General features: G+C 45.1%; 1 protein-coding gene across 3 annotated transcripts in view; it reads right to left on the minus strand.

Moving 5' to 3' along the window:
• SAMD12 (sterile alpha motif domain containing 12) overlaps positions 1-17,980 on the minus strand; it is a 228,109-nt gene extending 210,129 nt beyond the window's left edge. The window contains exons 1-2 of one of the 3 annotated variants that reach the window (XM_082235995.1): positions 17,823-17,980; positions 1,832-2,010 (exon numbers count right to left, since the gene is read on the minus strand). In XM_082235995.1, the coding sequence (XP_082092121.1) occupies positions 1,832-2,010; positions 17,823-17,835 (192 nt within the window). In that variant the 5' untranslated portion in view covers positions 17,836-17,980. The remainder of the gene's footprint in view (positions 1-1,831; positions 2,011-17,822) is intronic. The other 2 variants (XM_082235993.1, XM_082235994.1) reach the window with 2 other exon arrangements.
• Between the last annotated feature and the right edge of the window lie 1,730 nt (positions 17,981-19,710).

Raw genomic sequence — 19,710 nt, forward strand, 5'->3', positions numbered from 1 at the left:
CAATTCCCTGCCTTTGTGTTAGCTCCATCAGTCATTTCCTTAATGTTATTCGATGTCTTCTTTTTTGGTAACTAATTATATGACAGGGGAGACATTAAAAAGGCCTCAAAACACATAACAAACAATGTTACAGACAGTTTTCTTTCTTCTCTTAAATGGGCAGGATGCACATTTAAGCAGCTTGTCAACAAAGAGAACATCAGATCTCAACTACTATTTTAAAAAAAGTTTTTTCCTACTTTTTTGTTGAGTACTGGAAGTCTGTCCCTGGTTCAGATATTATAATAGTAATGCACTTGCTTTTTAAAGGGGAAATGTAATTCTATCTCTCATGGTCAACTCAATAATGCCACAATTCACTCTAGAATGATGGGGGGTGGGGAAACTCTTTGGGATTAAGAGGAAGAATCTAACTTCCACGCAGAATTTTTAGTACTGAAATGACCATAAGCATGTCATCAAACATCAGGAACAACTGTACATATAAAGGTACTCTCTATCAGGGGTATACTGTACTGTTTTTATCATAAGACATTAAATAAAGAGAGACCCCCAGTTAAAGAAACCAGGTTTCAGTGATGGAAAATCTGAAGGAGAAAGGGGAAATGCAATCTATTCTCTGTAGCGGATCATGTGAAAACCTACTGGTCTGGAAGATGCACCCTAATTGTGAAAAACCCATTTGAATTAGCCTATTGATTGCTCATTTGTTAGCCGGCCAGCATCAAATATGTTTTGAGACTGGCTGTGTCCCAGCAGGACTGATCTCACTCTGGATCATTCCGATAGAAAGAGGGAAAGGTTCCGATGCAGTTGCTTTGCTTTCTATGGACATTAACTCTCTGCACCTCCAAAAGCAAACTTAAACCAAAGAAAGGAAAAGAAATACAATACAGCTTTCAGCACCTTCAGGAACATAGTAAGCTGCTATTTGCACCAGGTGAGATTGTCCATCTAGCCGGCCATTGAATGGCATGATCCAATTCTCCGAAGTCTTAGATGTTTTTTGCACCACCTGCCAGCTGATCTTTTTAGCTGGAGATGATGAGGTTTGAACTCGGGACCATCTGCACACAAAGCCAATGTTCTGCCACTGAGAAGTGGTGCATCTCTAAGCACCTTTTCCTGGACAGCTTGGCTATGCAAGATCCTTTTTGTTAGTAAAAGATTCCATCAACGTTGTCTCCAAAAAACTTTACACATTGCTTGGAAAGACAGGTGAATTAATGCCAGTGTACTGGAAGAAGCAAAGATCACCAGTGTCAAAGCAATGATTCTTCAACATCAACTTTGTTGGACTGGTCATGTTGTGCGGATGCCTGATGATCGTCTTCCAAAACAACTACTCTATTCCGAACTTAAAAATGGAAAGCATAATGCTGGTGGTCAGAAGAAGAGGTTTAAAGGCAAATTTTAAAAAATGTAGTATAAACACCTACAACAGGAAACACTGGCCTGTGAGCGCTCCAATTGGAGAACAGCCTTTACCAAAGGTGTCATGGGCTTTGAAGACGCTCAAACTCAGGACGAAAGGGAGAAACGTGCTAGGAGGAAGGCACGCTTGGCAAATCTACACTGTGATCAACTCCTGCCTGGAAACCTATGTCCTGACTGTGGAAGGACGTGTGGGTCCAGAATTGGCCTCCACAGCCACTTACGGACTCATTGTTAAAACCGTGTTTATGGAAGACAAACTTACTCGGCCACGAGTGATCGCCAAAGAAAGAAAGAAGGAGATTGAGCTTGAAACATTCTGCATGGAGGTACATCCACTTACCACTTAGTACAGACCCTCCTCCAGAATATAAATGTGTGATTTTGCCATGCCTACCTTAGATGATTCTGGCTCCCCATGCTGTCTCTTGGGTGTTCCTTTTGACTCAAGCAACTTAGAAGAGCTCTCCTTCTTATGGGAGGATGAGTCCACTCTCTCGCCTTCAAGTTGCAGGTTAATTCCTTCCGTGTGGACGGCGAGATCGATACCATTTGGATTTAGACTGCAATGGATAGCTGGAAGAAGGAATTGCAATGAGTCTGCAGCGTAGGAAAGGACAACATGAAAGGTTTTCAACATTCTGTTGCACTCTAGCATCACATGAGGAAACGAAAGCCAGGGCATGCATCTTTTAAATCTATGAGATGTAGGCTATTGATTTATTTCATTAAACGTATACACTACTCAACTGTAGAAGAACCCTCAAAGAGGTTCACAAAAAGATAAAATAATACAATCATCAAAATAAAAGTTTGCAGCAATAATTTGAAACATACAGAAAGTTAAAACAACAGACTACAACAGATCAAGACTCATCACAGCTTCCTAAGCATGTGGGTAGGCTTGTCTTAAACAAGAAATGCTTTATAGCAGGCACCCAAAAAATACAGTGAAAGCGACTGCTTGATATCAATAGGCAGGAGTCCCAAAGTTTAGGAGCTGACACACAAAACAACTGAGTTCTTACAAATGTGGAGTAGGTATCATATGTGGCCAATTCCACCGATCGAAGCAGACAAGTGGGCACATAAGGGGTAAACTGATCTCAAGTTGTTAAGGGCTTTGTATACTAATAGCGGGATACGGGTGGCGCTGTAGGTTAAACTACAGAGCCTAGGACTTGCCGATCGGAAGGTCAGCGGTTCAAATCCCTGAGATGGGGTGAGCTCCCGTTGCTCAGTCCCTGCTCCTGCCAACCTAGCAGTTCAAAAGCACGTCAAAGTGCAAGTAGATAAATAGGTACCACTCTGGCGGGAAGGTAAATGGCATTTCCGTGCGCTACTGTGGTACGCCAGAAGCGGCTTAGTCATGCTGGCCACATGACTCGGAAACTGTACGCCGGCTCCCTCGGCCAATAAAGCGAGATGAGCGCCGCAACCCCAGAGTCGGTCACGACTGGACCTAATGGTAAAGGGTAGCTTTACCTTTACCTTATACTAATAGCAATACATTGGTACCTTGGTTCTCAAACACCTTGGTACTCAAACAACTTGGAACCCAAACACTGCAAACCCGGAAGTAAGTGTTCTGGCTTGTGAACTTTTTTTGGAAGCCGAACATGCTCCGCTTTGAGTGCCACACTTCCGTTTTGAGCGTTACGTTGAGGTCTGTCTGTTTTTGCTATTTATTTTGGATTTTTGTTTTTGCGGCTTCTTTGTTTTGTTTATGTGACTGTATGGAACCCAGTTTAGCTATTGATTGATTGATTGATTGACTGTGTGACAGCAGTACATAGTTTATTCTTTCATTTTATGGATCAATGGTCTTGTTAGATAGTAAAAGTCATGTTAAATTGCTGTTTTAGGGGTTGTTTTTAAAAGTCTGGAATGGATTAATCCATTTTGCATTACTTTCTATGGGAAAACACACCTTGGTTTTGGAACAGGCTTCCGGGACGGATTAAGTTTGAGAACCAAGGTGCCACTGTATCTTGAACTTGGCCCAAGAGCAGATCGGCAACCAGTGCAGATCTCTGAGCACAGGAGTTGTATGCTGACAAGACTATGCAACTTGTTGCGAGGGAGAACAAGACGGTCCACACTTTACACTGAACACAAGCTGACTCTACACAAGTACTTGCATTTGTGTGAAAGACTGGACTCCTACTGAGTACAGTGGTACCTCGGGTTAAGAACTTAATTCATTCTGGAGGTTCATTCTTAACCTGAAACTGTTCTTAACCTGAAACACCACTTTAGCTAATGGGGCCTCCCACTGCTGCTGTGCTGCCGTTGTGCGATTTCTGTTCTCAACCTGAAGCAAAGTTCTTAACCCGAGGTACTATTTCTGGGTTAGCGGAGTCTGTAACCTGAAGCGTCTGTAACCTGAGGTACCACTGTGGACCATGCAGTCTAATGTTACACACGAATGGCTGTACAGGTGTCCTGTTCAACTAGTTGTATTGCACCGATTGTACACTTGTTGAATATGTCATGTGAGACCCCTAAAGCATTTGCTGTTGCTCTGCCTTAACCCTGCTTCTTCATCCTTTAGACATTTACAGGATTTACAGCATGTATTGCAAACGCATGTATTTCTTGACATAAGCCAATTAGATGTGGTGTCATTAGACGACGACGGATCCAGCAGGAGGATTTCTTCCGTACAATCTGAGTAATGTTATTCATAGTCTACAAATTGAAAAGTTATGATACATCTAACTTCTTTATTCAGGGTAACAAGGGGGAAGAAAAGCTTACATAGCAATGGCACTCTATAGCAGAATGGATTAACCAGGAAAGAGCTCTTTTAAAGCCTGCACAGAGTCAAATGAGCTGCACTCTCAGTCTGCACTTTCGTAGGATTATTCTATTAACCAAATTTATTTATCCAGTTCCGTACACTAAGCCTTTTTCAAATGACAGTTCCCGGTTTCTTAAACAATTACATGGTGGGGGGCGGGGCGGAGAACAGCTTCTGCACCGAGTTAAAATTGATTGGAATTCAAATCAGTCCACATTATCCAATGTGAGATGTATTCTAAAGACTCCTATAAATGAAACAAAGACATTGGATTCTTATCTCATTATACATGACTAAGCCATTTTTCACCTTCTCACCCCTTGCCTTTTCCTGTAAGACCTATTGCAGTCGTTAAGAGTCGTCAACAGGCTCATCTCAGCTATCTGCCAATCTCCCATTCCCACCACCCTTCTGAGTAATACCCCTCCCCACCTTCTCACTATATAGAAGGACCTGGAAACTTCTGTTTCAGTGTATCTGAAGAAGTGTGCATGCACACGAAAGCTCATACCAAGAACTAACTTAGTTGGTCTTTAAGGTGCTACTGGAAGGAATTTTTTTATTTTTCCTATAAATGACTAAAGGTTGAAAATCCTTGAGTGAAATCTTTGAAAAATATTTTTAAAAAGACCTCACCCACATTCCAGCCTGGCAAAAGAACTTGAGGAGGGGGTGGAGCAGGGGTGGAGGAAGGGGGGTGGAGGTGGGCCACCCCAGGTGTCACCACTGAGGGGGGTGACAAAATGGCAGGCAGCACTCACCGTGGGGCCTGCAAGGCGCCCGAGCCACACGTCTCTCCTGGGAGTGACGCGGTGGCTTGGGCGCCGGCAGGTTCCAGGTTGCCCCAAACGGTCCACCCGCTGCCTCCCCCCCAGCTGTAGGGCAGCTGAGGGGGAGGAGGCAGACAGACACCTCAGAGGCCCCACGGGGCATCCTGCCCCAGCTCGCCCCACCCCTGGGCGCAGGGCACACATGCCACCCTAGGAGCCAGATCAGCTTGCTCCACCGCTGAGGTGGAGAAGAGTCGGTGAAGGATCTGACCTTGGAAGAGAGAGGATGTATTATTATTAATAATAATAAAAATAATTTATTATTTATACCCCGCCCATCTGGCTGGGTTTCCCCAGCCACTCTGGGCGGCTTCCAACAGAACACTAAAATACAATAACCTATTAAACATTAAAAGCTTCTCTAAACAGTTAAAAGTAAAATACAGTGATACCTTGGGTTAAGAACTTAATTCGTTCTGGATGTCTGTTCTTAACCTGAAACTGTTCTTAACCTGAGGTACCACTTTAGCTAATGGGGCCTCCTGCTGGCGCCACACGATTTCTGTTCTCATCCTGAAGCCAAGTTCTTAACCCGAGGTACTATTTCTGGGTTAGCGGAGTCTGTAACCTGAAGCATATGTAACCCGAGGTACCACTGTGGTTGTTTATTTCCTTGAAATCTGACGGGAGGACGTTCCACAAGGCGGGCGCCACTACCGAGAAGGCCCTCTGCCTGGTTCCCTGTAACCTCACTTCTCGCAGCGAGGGAACCGCCAGAAGGCCCTCGGGGCTGGACCTCAGCATCCGGGCTGAATGATGGGGGATGGAGATGCTCCTTCAGGTATACTGGGCCGAGGCCGTTCAGGGCTTTAAAGGTCAGCACCAACACTTTGAATTGTGCTCAGAAACGTACTGGGCCGGTAGAGTCCCAAGGACTAAGCAGAGAGGCCTGGGGAGTGCAATTGCCCCCGTGGGCCTGAGGTTTTCCCACCCGCTATGTGCACACCCACCAAAAATAGAGTAAAAGGATATCCCCTCAAGGAGTCCCTACATTGCAAAACAGAAGCAATGTTTTAGCACAGACAGGCAGCAGAACGCAGCGGCAGCCTCCCTTGATTGTAGGGGGAATTTTGGAACATGCCCACTGATGCTTCCTTCCTATCATTCCAAGCGCATACAGTGGTACCTCGGGTTACATACGCTTCAGGTTACAGACTCCGCTAACCCAGAAATAGTACCTCAGGTTAAGAACTTTGCTTCAGGATGAGAACAGAAATTGTGCTCCGGCAGCAGGAGGCCCCATTAGCTAAAGTGGTACCTCAGGTTAAGAACAGTTTCAGGTAAAGAACAGACCTTCGGAACGAATGAAGTACTTAACCCGAGGTACCTCTGTATACTTGAATGTGCCTGGCTGTCGTTACCCTCCTCCAAACGAAGCCCCCCAATATGTGGAATTGGTTTAATATTCTTTTATAGCAGATAGCCAGCCTTAAGCCACACACGGACGCCCCTAGAGGAATCCCTGCCTGAGAGAAAAGCCTACGAAGGCATTCTCTGCAGGCCTCCGGGGTGCGCGCTGTGACCTCGGAGGACAACCAAAAATAGAGATTTCCAAACCAAGCTAATTGGTCAGTCAAGCAGGGGGCAGATGGATCTGCAACAGCCGCAGGTGACATTAAACTCCTGCATTTCCAAAAGTCACTAGCCAAGCAATTCGCAATTTCCCCAGAGGGACGAAGGTTATACAGTAATTTAAATCGAGCCGGGGTGTTTGTCACATCCCTAATAAAAGAAGAATTGATACAAATGATCCTTCCAGTTATACCCTAGATATATAATTGAAAGTCTGGGAGGGTTGGGGGAGACTATTCAGTGGAAAACTACTCAGGTTTTAAATCAATGTTAGCCAGATTTGGGGCCGCCTGATCCAAAGTGGAGCTGAAATACTTGCATTTAAGCGGATTAGTCCTATTGAAATCAATAGGGCTAAATCAACCCTAATCCAAATAATTCAATTTAAAACTATTGTAGAGCAAACTGTATGTGTGTCCAATATTTTTGAAGAATTCTTCCCCCGCTTTCTTCTGCTGGCACTGGAAAAATGAAGATGCAACAGACTCCATTTCCCCCCATAATCTCTCTGCCTACAAGCGTGAGAAGAATTCTGTGTCCCCTTTCCTTGCTTGCCCACCAGAGCCAAATAGCATGAAACCCCCTAGATCAGAAGATCAGCGACTGGAAGCCTAAGGGCCGAATCTGCTCTTACCCCACTTGCCAACTCAGAGGCAAGATGGCACATGAGGAAAGAGTGGTCACTGTAGCCATCCCATTTTCTGCCCAGTATACTTTGGGCCATGGGAGACTCTACATCCTGACCCACTTCTTATTATTTTATTATGTATTGTGGCTTAGGGCCCTCGTATTTACGGGACCGCCTCTCCTGGTATGCCCCGCAGAGGGCCTTAAGTTCCATGAATAACCATAGTTTAGAGGTCCCGGGCCCTAAGGAAGTCAGACTATCCTCCACCAGGGCCAGGGCCTTTTCAGTGATGGCTCCGACCTGGTGGAATGTTCTGTCCCATGAGACCAGGGCCCTTCAGGATTTAACCTCCTTCCGTCGGGCCTGTAAGACAGAGCTATTCCGCCTGGCCTTTTATTTGAATTCAGCCTGATCTTTTATTTTCCTTCCCTCCCCCCCCTCCCCTTTTACGAAGATTACCTGCTCTGAGACCCCACAGCTAATTCTCCCCTGGCCTCCTCGCTGGCCCAAGTAGGACCAATTCAGCCAGCTAGCCCTGGGGATTATCTAATACTTATTAGATGGATTTCCCCTTGATTTCTGAACTTTGAATTTTATTGTTATTCATGTTTTTATACTGTATTTTATGCTGCTTTTACAAGTAAGTGTTTTAAATTTGTTGTTAGCTGCCCTGAGCCCGGTTTTTTAACCGGGAAGGGTGGGGTATAAATTTAAAAAAAAAATTATTATTTATTTATTTATGATTGTTTGTAAGCCAGTTTGGGTGGCACAGAAACACAAGCAATCGATGTCAAAGGACACCAGACATTCGGAGTCATAGAGTTGGTTTGGCCACCCCTCATTCTACATCCTGCGGGATATAGGAGAGCTTGGACTTATTATTGGACTTAGAATTATTGGAGGTAACGGCGAGAGGAGGTAGCTGGGTTTTAAGATAAGAAGAGCTCTGTTGGATCAAGTCCATGCAGTCCACCACCATGGTCTCACAGTGGCCAAACTACAGAAAGCCAGCAAGCAGATCCTAAACATGGCAGCACCTTCTCCAGCTGTGATTCCCAGCAAATGGTATTCAAGGACATACTGCCTCCAATAGGCAGGGAGAACAATGCCCACCGATTTCAGTGTGTCTACTCTGAGTAAAACTTGGCTGGATACAACCCAATGCGCTGGGTTAAATGGCAGAACATGGGAAGCTACTGAACCAGGCAACCATGATTGGTTTGCTTGTGTTTCTCCACACTGGTACTGTGCCCCACTTTTTTTGGTAGGGACGCAGGTAGCACTGTGTTCTAAACCACTGAGCCTCTTGGGCTTGCTGATCGGAAGGTCAGCAGTTTGAATCCCCGCGACAGAGTGAGCTCCTGTTGCTCTGTTCCAGTTCCTGCCAACCTAGCAGTTCGAAAGCACACCAGTGCAAGTAGATAAATGGGTACTGCTGCAACGGGAACGTAAATGGCGTTTCCGTGCACTCTGGCTTCCGTCACAGTGACCCGTTGTGCCAGAAGCGATTTAGTCATGCTGGCTGCATGACCCAGAAAGCTGTCTGTGGACAAACACTGGCTCCCTCGGCCTGAAAGCGAGATGAGCGCCACAACCCCATAATCACCTTTGACTGGACTTAACTGTCCAGGGTTCCTTTACCTTTCCCTTACTTATAAGACCCCAAAACGGTGTACACAAGGTCCCATCCAAACCCTGACCAGACACAGACAAGCTTAGTTTCAGCTAAGGACTAGGGAACCTAGGACCCTCTCCACATGTTGCTGGATTTCCAACTCCCACCAGCCCCAGCCAGCATGGCCAATGGTCAAGGATGATAGGAACTGTCGTTCAACAACATCAGTAGGGCCAGGTGGTGGCCCAACTCTGAGCCAGGTGGTGGCCTCAGGTGCCTTCAGACCATGCACTGTTCAGGTGTCCTATCTATCTGCCCCCCAATCACTTTGTCTTGCCTGTGCTGTGCTATGCCTCTCGCCTTGACCTAGCCACTGTGATACATGCGATGGTCACCTCCAAGCTTGATTATTGTAACTCACTTTACATGGGGCTGCCCTTGAGACTGACCCAAAAACTCAGAATCCCGCGGCGATACTCCTTATGGGGTCCTCGCCGTGGGATCACATTTACCCAGTGCTATACTATCTGCACTGGCTCCTGGTGGAGTACAGGATCAGGTTTAAGGAGCTGGTTTTAACCTTTAATGCCCTATACAGCCTAGGACCATAGCTGTCAATGTTTTCCCTTTTTTAAGGAAAATTCCCTTATTCCGAATAGGATTCCTCGCAAGAAAAGGGAAAAGTTGACAGCTATGCCTAGGACCCTTGTACCTATGGGACTGCCTCTCCTGGTATGTCCCACAGAGGACCTTACAGTCTTTAAATAAAAACATCTTGGAGATCCCAAGCCACAGGGAGGTTAGGCTGGCCTCAACCAGAGCCAGGGCTTTTTCAGCCATAGCCCCGACGTGGTGGAACGCTCTGTCACAAGAGACTAGGGCCCTGCGGGACTTGACATCTTTCTGCAGGGCCTGCAAGACGGAGCTGCCATTAATTTGATTCTGAATTGATTCTAGAATGTATTTTAATTAATTGACTGTGCTATTTTTACCTGTTGTTAGCCGCTCTGAGCCTGGCTTTGGCCGGGGAGGGCAGGATACAAAATTATTATTATTATTATTATTATTATTATTATTATTATTATTATTATTAGCAGTTTTATCTACTGCAAGCTCTGCCATTGTGGTTGAGCTTCATTCCACTGAGACTGGTATCTCCAAGACCCTGAACTTCCTGCCTGCAATAATTCAGAACTGGCAAGATGATGACAAGACTCCATGGAGTTACTTTCACTAAATACCCTTCAGATCATTTGATTATTTTTTATTATTCCAAACTGCCCTATATCTAGTTTAGATCCACAGACAGGTATACAAATACTGTTTCACTGTTTCCTTGAGAACGTGCTTATCCATATTTGTTTATCACCGCAAACCTTCTGCTATGCAGCAGAGAAAATATAATTGCAAACATTTTAACAAAGATTTTTTTTAAAAAAAAAAAGCTTTCTGCTATTGGTTCTGACCTATTTCTTTCACTTTGACTGGAAGGAAGCAGTTAAAGGAACACTGTTGAAACTCCAAGCTCTATAAATAGAGTTTCCTTGGCAGCTGTCTCAATGGGCTCATTTTTAAAGACGACCTGTATACTTCTTCTTAACCGCCTCCCAAATTATCCTTGTTAGAATGTAAAATAAGAAACGCAAACACCTTACACCACACTAAGTCAAGACACTGTTGCTCCTATAACCATGAGAGATGACAGCCTTGACCTCTTACTGTGCTGGCAGCAATCAGTATATCATCCCCAAACTGTTCAAGTACAGGACATATTGTCCAATCCAGAGTTTCCCAACCTGTTAACACTTTGGGTACCACATTTTCCTGCTTCCTTAAAGTTAGAGGCACAATTCACCTGACAAACATACTGTAAGTATCCTCCTGCAAGATAGCCCAGCTAAAACTACTCTTAGCATCCCGCTCGCCCCTTCATCCAGGAATGGTGATGCTCCTGGAAGGTCTCTCCTCCTCCCAGAGGGGACGGGTTGTGAGCGGGAGCAGCTTCCCGCAGCTCCTGATTGCTTCTGCTGCCGCGGCCAAGCCTTCCAGCCGACCAATAGGGCCAGCTGGTGGGCAGGGCTAACCACATTTAAACAGCTGCGGCAGCACTCAGTTCACAGTCGGGTTCCTGCTTGCATCGGATCTCCCACCCTCCCTCCCTTTTAGGTCAGCTTCCTTTGTGTCTTGACCTTGCTAGGACTTCAGTTGGTTGTCTTGGTTGCCCAAGGGGCCTGGTAGGACTTTTTTATCCGTTTGGCAAATTGGCACCAGCCTCTTGGTTTTTCCGCCTACCTCGTAGCAATTCGTCACAACTTTCTGGTATTGGTGGTTAGGCATTGGAATATGTGTGCTGTGTTGGAGGGTTGGGTATGGGCCATCATCTACCCCTCCTCTTTTGGGTATTCCGTTAAAGGAATCCAGCAGTTGTGGATCCTGCCCAATGCCCTGCTGGTGGCTAGGGCCATGGCACGACCCCCAGTGACGTCATGGGGGAGCTTCCAGTTGTATTTGCATCAACAAGCTCCTCCCATTGGTTGTTAACCCTGATATGACTCCCTGCTGAGCAGGGTGGAGTCATGTATTCGTGTTTCATCCAGTGCCTAAGCCAATACTACTCACATGCTGTAACCAATAATAGTTGTGGCCTAATTTTGCACATTAACCTAAAATAATGTGTCATGGTGTCTTATTTATAATCCTATGCAGGTGGCGGGTCCTCAACTCCCAGTGCATATGAACTCTCCTATGAACAGCACTGAAGAATCCTGGTGCATTGGTGAACCTGTGGCCCTACGGGTGCAGGGGGACTACAATTCCCATCAGCCATGGCCAACAAGGCCAACGGTTAGGCATTACAGGGCCTGGAATCCAAAAATTCCTCTATTAAGGCCACAGGTTCCCCAGCCCCACACTTCAGTCTTCTGGGTTTAATGCAGGGAAGTGGTAGCAGAGGTGGATTTAGCCCAGCTTCTGGAAGGAGGTGGAAGGACTCTAGGATGCTGCAAGAGCCTCACATCTCCTTCCCAAAGCCTTGCACCTCCCTTACCCAGCTTTGGGAAGGCACAGTGAGGGCTGGAGGTGGTGTCAAATGTTGGCTTTGCACAGGGTGCCATATTACCAAGGTCCACCCCTGTTGGTGGAAAGGGAAAATAGAAGTTTGGCTAGGAATACTTGGGGACCCCTGTGCATGGAATGTTCTTGCTCCCAAAGGCATAGAACATTCAATGGACCCAGCTTGGTGGCTTGATCTTAAGAGACATGCTTCCACCCTTCTCAGTTTGAGAAGTACTACATGCCTAGAAGTACTACATGCCTACATGTTCTCGAAGCTACCAGCATGAGTCTAACCAAACTGCGGGAGGCAGTGGAAGACAGGAGGGCCTGGCGTGCTCTGGTCCATGAGGTCACGAAGAGTCGGACACGACTAAACGACTAAACAACAACAAAACACATGCCTAGAAGGCACATTTTATCATATGTGGTGGGATTGTAAAAAGGCAAAAGCTTATTGGGAAATGATATATAATGAGTTGAAGAAAATGTTGAAAATAACTTTTGCAAAAAAACAAAAACCCAGGAGCCTTTCTACTAGGTATCTTAGGCCAAGATATACCGAAAGAGAAGAGGACTCTATTTATGTATGCAACTACAGCTGTGAGAATGTTGATTGCACAAAATTGGAAGACTGGAGAAACACCAACTAAAGAACAATGGCAAGAGAAGTTGATGAACTATGCAGAACTGGCAAAAATGACAGACTATGAGAAAAAGACAACAGTGAGTTTGAAAAAGAATGGGAACCATTTCTATTATATTTGCAGAAACAAAGAAAGTCTATAGACTTGATGGCAGGATTTAAATAAACACTCACATCATTAGTATTAGAAAATGTGTAGAAGATAGAGAAATAATATGGTGTACTTATTTTCATCTTTATGCTTTTAGGTTAGATGTTATTGTATAAATACGTTATTAGCACTTTTTCTTTTAGGAGGTAGCAAGGTGGGTGAAAGGAGAAACAAACCAGAAGCGGAAGTTGGGGGAAGCCTAGGAGGGGAGGGAGAAGGAATGAATACCGTAGATTCCGGCGTATTACGCAACTGGGCGTACTAGACGGGGGTTGTCTTATAAGCCCAGTCTTATACGCTGGGCAGCAGCAGTGGGTGGGCTCCGTGCCGGGAGAAAGCCATACCTGGCGTATAAGACGACCCCCAACTTTTTAACCTCTTTTCCGGGGTTAAAAAGTCGTCTTATATGCCGGAATCTACAGTAGTAAATGTTATGGATATGAGATGTACGTAATGAATGAATAAGAAAACTGAATAAAATTTTTAAAAGAGAGCGAGAGAAGTACTATATGCCTCAAACGTTCTGCTTCCCAACTGCAAGGCCCTCTTTCAGTCTTCCCCACCCTAGTGCCCTCTAGATGTGTTAAGCTACAACTCCTTGGTTATTGGCTATGCTTCCTAGGGCTGATGGGATCTGGAGTCAAAAACAGCCGGAGGGCACAAGGCTTTGGAAGTTTGCCCAACCTGAATGCCAAGGGTGGTTCTTTTTCACGCAGCTTGAAATATTTCCTGTTGCTATTTGGAGCAGAGAGTTTAAGAAACCAGAATGCACAGTTCAAGAATACACACAACAAGGTGCAGCCCTTGGATTCAACTCCTCTTCCTTGAGCAGAAAGAATGGGGAAGTAGCCAAAGAAAACAGAGAACAGGGAAGCTAAAATGCAAATATTTCTATGCCCACAATCACAAATTCACTGTCTTGTCCACAAAGGTGTGTTTGTGCCCGAATGAACTGCAGATTAATTGGTTGTTTAAATGTGTGAATCCAACCCCACTAGACAACAATTTCTTATCAGCTCAACCAACAATAATTTCCTAAAGAATTCAACAACAAAGCATTAAGTATTGGCCCAATTAGGACAATCAATAAACCAGCCAAGATATTTACAAGCATTTGGGCATGCACACAGCCTGTTAGTCCTCCTGTCACACAAGCTAAAAACAAACCAATATGTCTTTCATTAGCCATTGTTTCCCACTCTATCCAAACAAGAAAAAATGCTGCCACTGACACCAACCTCTGAGCAAGTCGTGCTATTAAGCCAGCTTCAAGCCATGGGTCACCATCCTGGCTTGTTCTTAAGATGGAAACAATCTTTTCCCAGCTTGAAATGGTGCTTAAGTTGGGCTGCCATACATCCGAATTTTCCCACTGTTGTAGCGCGTTGCAGCGCCAAAGAGGTGGAACAAGCTGACTGGAGGTGTATCCAATTGGGTTTTACAGAGAGAGAAAAGACATAAAGCCTACCATTTTAGACTGGCTTTTAAAAAGCATTTATTTTCCAGAAACAACTTAAAACTAGTTCGCTTTTTTTTACACATTCATATGTTTTTATACTATCTTTTGCAGAATATTGCTCTTTTTTCTTTTTTTGCCCACCTTCAATTTTAATTCTAGGGCTTATGTTCACAAGCTGGGAATCTACAGTTCAGCATGCCAAAAGGGCCTTAGGGCTTGTATTTTTCAAACAATGCCCCTTGTTGCTTTTGAAACCGATGAGACTTTGAAAATAAGATTGCAAAGATATAGCATAAGATTTACAAAACCTAACGGGTATGGGTAAACCATTAGGGGTACCTAAAGTATTTGTTTGAGTCTCAGTGACAACATTTTTTAAATGTTTTAAACTGACTGTGTCATTTTGCATTTTTATATTGTTTGTGTAAGAGGTGTAGAATTAAATAAATTTTTAAAAATTAAAATGTGATTAAAAAAAATTAAAGTTTGCCACTGTTGGCATGAGAAAGATAGGCTCCCTCATTTTCTGTTCCTTCAAGAGAAGAGAGCTATGCTAAAAGTTGAGTCTCCAAAATTTCATTTAATATTTCAGGATTAGCGGCAGAGGGAAAGACAAAGAGAACTGACAGAAACAGAGAGAGACAAGAACGAAGGTGATTTCTACATAAAATGATGAAGGTGGCAGAAAAAGGGAAGAATTAAAATAACCTGATAACTATTCTAAAATTAATATTAATGATTATCATTGTTTTGTTTCAGTCCATATATTACCAGCGTATTGGTTGTTCGTTCATTTCTGGGCCAATTCAGAAAGGAATTGTGTTTAAAGCCCTAAACAGCTTAGGCCCAAAATTATCAGGGAGACCTTCTTGAGGGCTAAAATTCAGCAAAGGGGACTCTCTTAGTTGTTCCTTCACCCTCAGAAGCTCAGGAATGATGATGGTGGCCTAACAGAGGGCATTATCTGGGGCAGCCCCTAAGCTATGGGATCCCTCTCCCTCGATTTACAGCATGTAGGCAAACTAAGGCCCGGGGGCCGGATCCAGCCCAATCACCTTCTAAATCTGGCCCATGGACGGTCCGGGAATCAGCATGTTTTTACATGAGTAGAATGTGTCCTTTTATTTAAAATGCATCTCTGGGTTATTTGTGGTGCCTGCCTGGTATTTTTACACATCTGGGTTATTTGTGGGGCATAGGAATTCATTCTCCTCCCCCCCAAAAAAATATATAGTTCAGCACCCCACAAGGTCTGAGGGACAGAGGACCGGCCCCCTGCTGAGAAGGTTTGCTGACCCGGGTTTACAGCTTTGGTTATACTCTGAAGATACAACTCTTCACCCTTGCATTTGACGCTTGAGATATACCGTGAGATACAATCAATCATTTTATTTGTATGTTGCCTTTCCAAAGTTAAAATTATGCTCAAGGTGGTTTACAATGTATATAAAAAAACATAACTACAAACATAAAAGCAGTTGTAAATAATAAACAAAACTTCAAAAATTACACAACCAAACTGAACAACTTCCACACGAATCCAAAACAAAGATACAAAAAATGTGTATCAACAGCAACTGTACCCCACGCCAACAAAAACCCCCCAACAACGCCCCAACCCAAGGTGAATAAATAAGCTGTTAGCATGCATGTTTGCATGCATATTTGAAAGCACCTCAAAATGTGCATTACATGCAAACAACATGGTGCTTAACAGACGGGGTCCTTATTCAGAGGTGCAATTACGTCCATAGTTTGCCATCCTAAGTAATGCATGCATACAAGATGCAAATCTCCTACACAGGATCAGGGCAACTGAATGCAGATGTTGCTGAACATCCCAGAACTCCCACCAGCCCCAGTAAGGATGGCCAGCGGACAGGCATAATGGGGACAACATCTGGCAGAGTCAGTGTTTCCCCACAACGGAGAACTGCTTTGAGCAACTTTTCAGAAAATATCATAAGCTGATGGTGGTATACTTAAGATACCTTGTGTGAACTGTTCCTGATGCTGTATTTTACATTGTTGTGACCTGCAACCTCATGGTGAAGGCAGGTATTAGATTTATTATTATTATTATTATTATTATTATTATTATTATTATTATTATTATTATTATATCGTAGGCCCCAATTCACAAAGGGCACCTACAAGGCCCACAGGCAGTAATGCAGAATTCGCCCAACACCCCAGAATAATATTTCTGTGAAGTATAAGTAATGGCGGGCAAGTTGTCTTCCTGTCTGCTTGCTCACCATCATAGGGTTTTTTCAGAGAACAGGGGTGCCAACATGAATAAAATGGGGGGGGGGGAGGTAAGCCTCGTCCCACATAATCAATCACAATGTGTGGCACTTGCGCACAACATTTGAATGGCAATGCCCATCAACTTTTTGGCGGGCGGCCCCCTCAAATGTTTTACTGGGGGAGCCAAAGGGACCTTGGCCCCTAGGAGTTGGTTCCCATGTCACCAAACAACCACCAATAATTTTTGAGACCCCCCATGGCCCTCGTTTGAAAAACCATGGCTCGAACCTACTTCTCAGGTTTCAAACCTTCTTCTGAAAGCAGCTCACGGGCACTGAAAACTCCCTTCTGTGTTGGACATTACAGAAAGGAGTTGTCTAACTTCCAAGGCCCCATGAACAAATTGCTGCTCAGGTGCAGCTCATCTGATGCAGCTGTGCGGAAATCCTGGAGACCGGGCCTTTTCGGATCCCTAAAACCAAACAGGCCCTCTGCTATTGGCGCTATTTAATTGCCGCATATCCCCAAATCAGCCGCAAAACCTGAACCTTAGTGTCTTTTTAAGGCTCAAGAGCTTACACAGAGACCAACTTTGTGAAGCTGGGTAATGGGAATAAGATTTGTAAGAAGAGTACTTGAAGATGTTGAAAAGCGCCACACTTGTCATGTATTTTTTTTCTTTTAAGTGGTATCTAAGGACATCATAAAACCATTGGTGTGAGGGCAGAGGGGCAGCTACAGAGATACAGGGCTTCAACTAATGCAATTAATTTATTATTATATTATTATTACGGGGGGAGCATGCAGCAGTACAGAGGGGGTTTTCTATCAGAAACTACCTTTTTTACAGCAAGGCTGCTGTTTCTGACAGAACCCCCCTCCCATCCTGTGCTGCATGCTCCCCCAAAATAATAATAATAATAATAATAATAATAATAATAATAATAATAATAGCTTTCAGAGAGGGGGCGGGCAAGGATGGGGGAAGGGAAGCAGCGGTGCATCTCCGACCAGGTGGGATGCTTCCACTGCCAACCCTTCCTGGCATGGCATGAGAAGGGGCAGCGGCGGCGTTGACCCTTTTTTTCGGGCACATGACGACCCACTCCCTTCCGCTTGCAAAAAGCGCCCATTCCTGTGCCCAGCCCATGGCGAGCATTTGGAACATTTTGCAAAAGTGGGCTCCTTCCCTCGCCCCTCTCCACCTGAAGGATGCCTTCCCACCCCCACCCCGCTTCCTAGCCCAGTTGGGGCTTCGCCTCCTCCAGGTGAGCGCCAAGGAAAAGAAATGGAGGTGGGTGCAAGGAAGGCGGCGCATCAGGAAGCAGGAGCGGCCGCCCCTGGCTTTGCAAAAGGGAAAGGCAGGAGGACTGCAGCCCTTACCTTCCACAGCCATTCTCTCAGAGCTTGCTTAGGGCATGCATAGTTCGCCTGCCAAGGGATGCTGCTTCTCCTCCTCCTCCTCCTCCCCTCTTCCCCACCCCTTCTTCCTCCCTTTCTCTTTTCTTCCCCCTCCACTGTTTTCTCTTTTTTCCTCGTCTGCAACCAAAAGAACAACCTGCAGCAAGAAAGGGTTAGCCCCGTTCCCGGTGCAGGCTGGGAAATGTAGTCTTTTGCCCGCAGCTCGGGCGAGGCCACAAGACCCTCCATCCGCTCGCTGCAAGGGCGGCTTTGCTGCGCGTGCAATGCCCAGGGCGCGCGAAGCGAGGCGGGAGCGCCGGGTTTGGAAAGGTCCCGGGACAGCAGCTTATGCCTCCGGGGCTCTGAAAGCTTTTGGGGGGCAGAAAACTACAAATCCCGGCACGCCGCGCTGCGAGGTTTTTCAGGGCGACCTGGCGTGGGGCTGTTTGATTGAGGACTTCCTCGTCAAATTGGAGGAGGAGACAGGTAGAGAGGAGGCAAAGCGTGTCGGGCGCAGGAGGGGAAAGGCGGCTAACTAGGGCAAGAAATCTTGCCAGGCTGGAGGAGCATCTGTCGCTTCTGTGTGGCTTCACTGCAGCTGCTAGAATGCAAAACGATTCCCAAAAAACCCAACCCAAAAAACCCCAACACAGACGCAGGGCTCTGTTTCAGCAAATATCATTGGGAGAGGGAATTGTTATTGTTAACAACAATGTCTCCTGGTGTATGGAGACAGACAGACAGGTCGTTTATCCACAGCCGGAGGAGGAAGGAGCGCAGAGAGCCGAAACGCTATGGTGCACCTGTACCTGCAAAACCGGACACCTTCACCTGCCCACCTGCAATAAAACATGTCTCTGTTATCTACAGCCCCAGCAGGCACTGTAACTCTCCAACAGTTTGACTTCACCTTCCATTGTCTCCCAAGACAGATGGATGCCAATAATAATAAGAATAGTACAGTGGTACCTCGGGTTACATACGCTTCAGGTTACGGAGGCTTCAGGTTACAGACTCCGCTAACCCAGAAATAGTACCTCGGGTTAAGAACTTTGCTTCAGGATGAGAACAGAAATCGTGCTCCAGCGGCGCGGCAGCAGTGGGAGGCCCCATTAGCTAAAGTGGTGCTTCAGGTTAAGAACAGATTCAGGTTAAGAACGGACCTCCGGAACAAATTAAGTACTTAACCCAAGGTACCACTGTACAGACTCCGCTAACCCAGAAATAGTACCTCAGGTTAAGAACTTTGCTTCAGGATGAGAACAGAAATCGTGTAGTGGCGGCGCGGCGGCAGCTGGAGGCCCCATTAGCTAAAGTGGTGCTTCAGGTTAAGTACAGTTTCAGGTTAAGAATGGACCTCCAGAACGAATTAAGTTCTTAACCCGAGGTACCACTGTAATAATAATAATATAGTATAGTAATAATAATAATAATAATAATTTGTATACCGCCCTACACCTACAAGTCTCAGGGCAGTTCACAACATAAAAACCCAGTATAAAAGCACAAAATATATTTAAAAAATGAAATAATATTAAACATATGTGTTGTTTTACTCTAGCCTTCTACTAAATTAAATGAATCCCCTTTGTTGCCTCTCAAAAATCAAGCTATGTAGAATGTTGTGTTCTTTGCAACAGAGGCTTTTAATTTATTGTGCAGCACTAAATGAGTGAATGGATAACGTGTTGAGTCAAAACAGCCTTCCCCTTTCACACGCACCCACCCACGTCTCAAAGTAGCCCTGCAGAATTCTAACCAGGAAAATGTAGAAATCTTCTAGTGTGTATTTTATAAGACCGTCAGAATTATTTGTTTTTATTTATTTGCTTTTTACCCTGCTTTTCGCTAGACGTCTGAAAATGGCTTG

This window comes from Podarcis vaucheri, assembly GCF_965113315.1.
Source record: "Podarcis vaucheri genome assembly, chromosome: 8".
In the NCBI taxonomy this organism is placed as follows: domain Eukaryota; kingdom Metazoa; phylum Chordata; class Lepidosauria; order Squamata; family Lacertidae; genus Podarcis; species Podarcis vaucheri.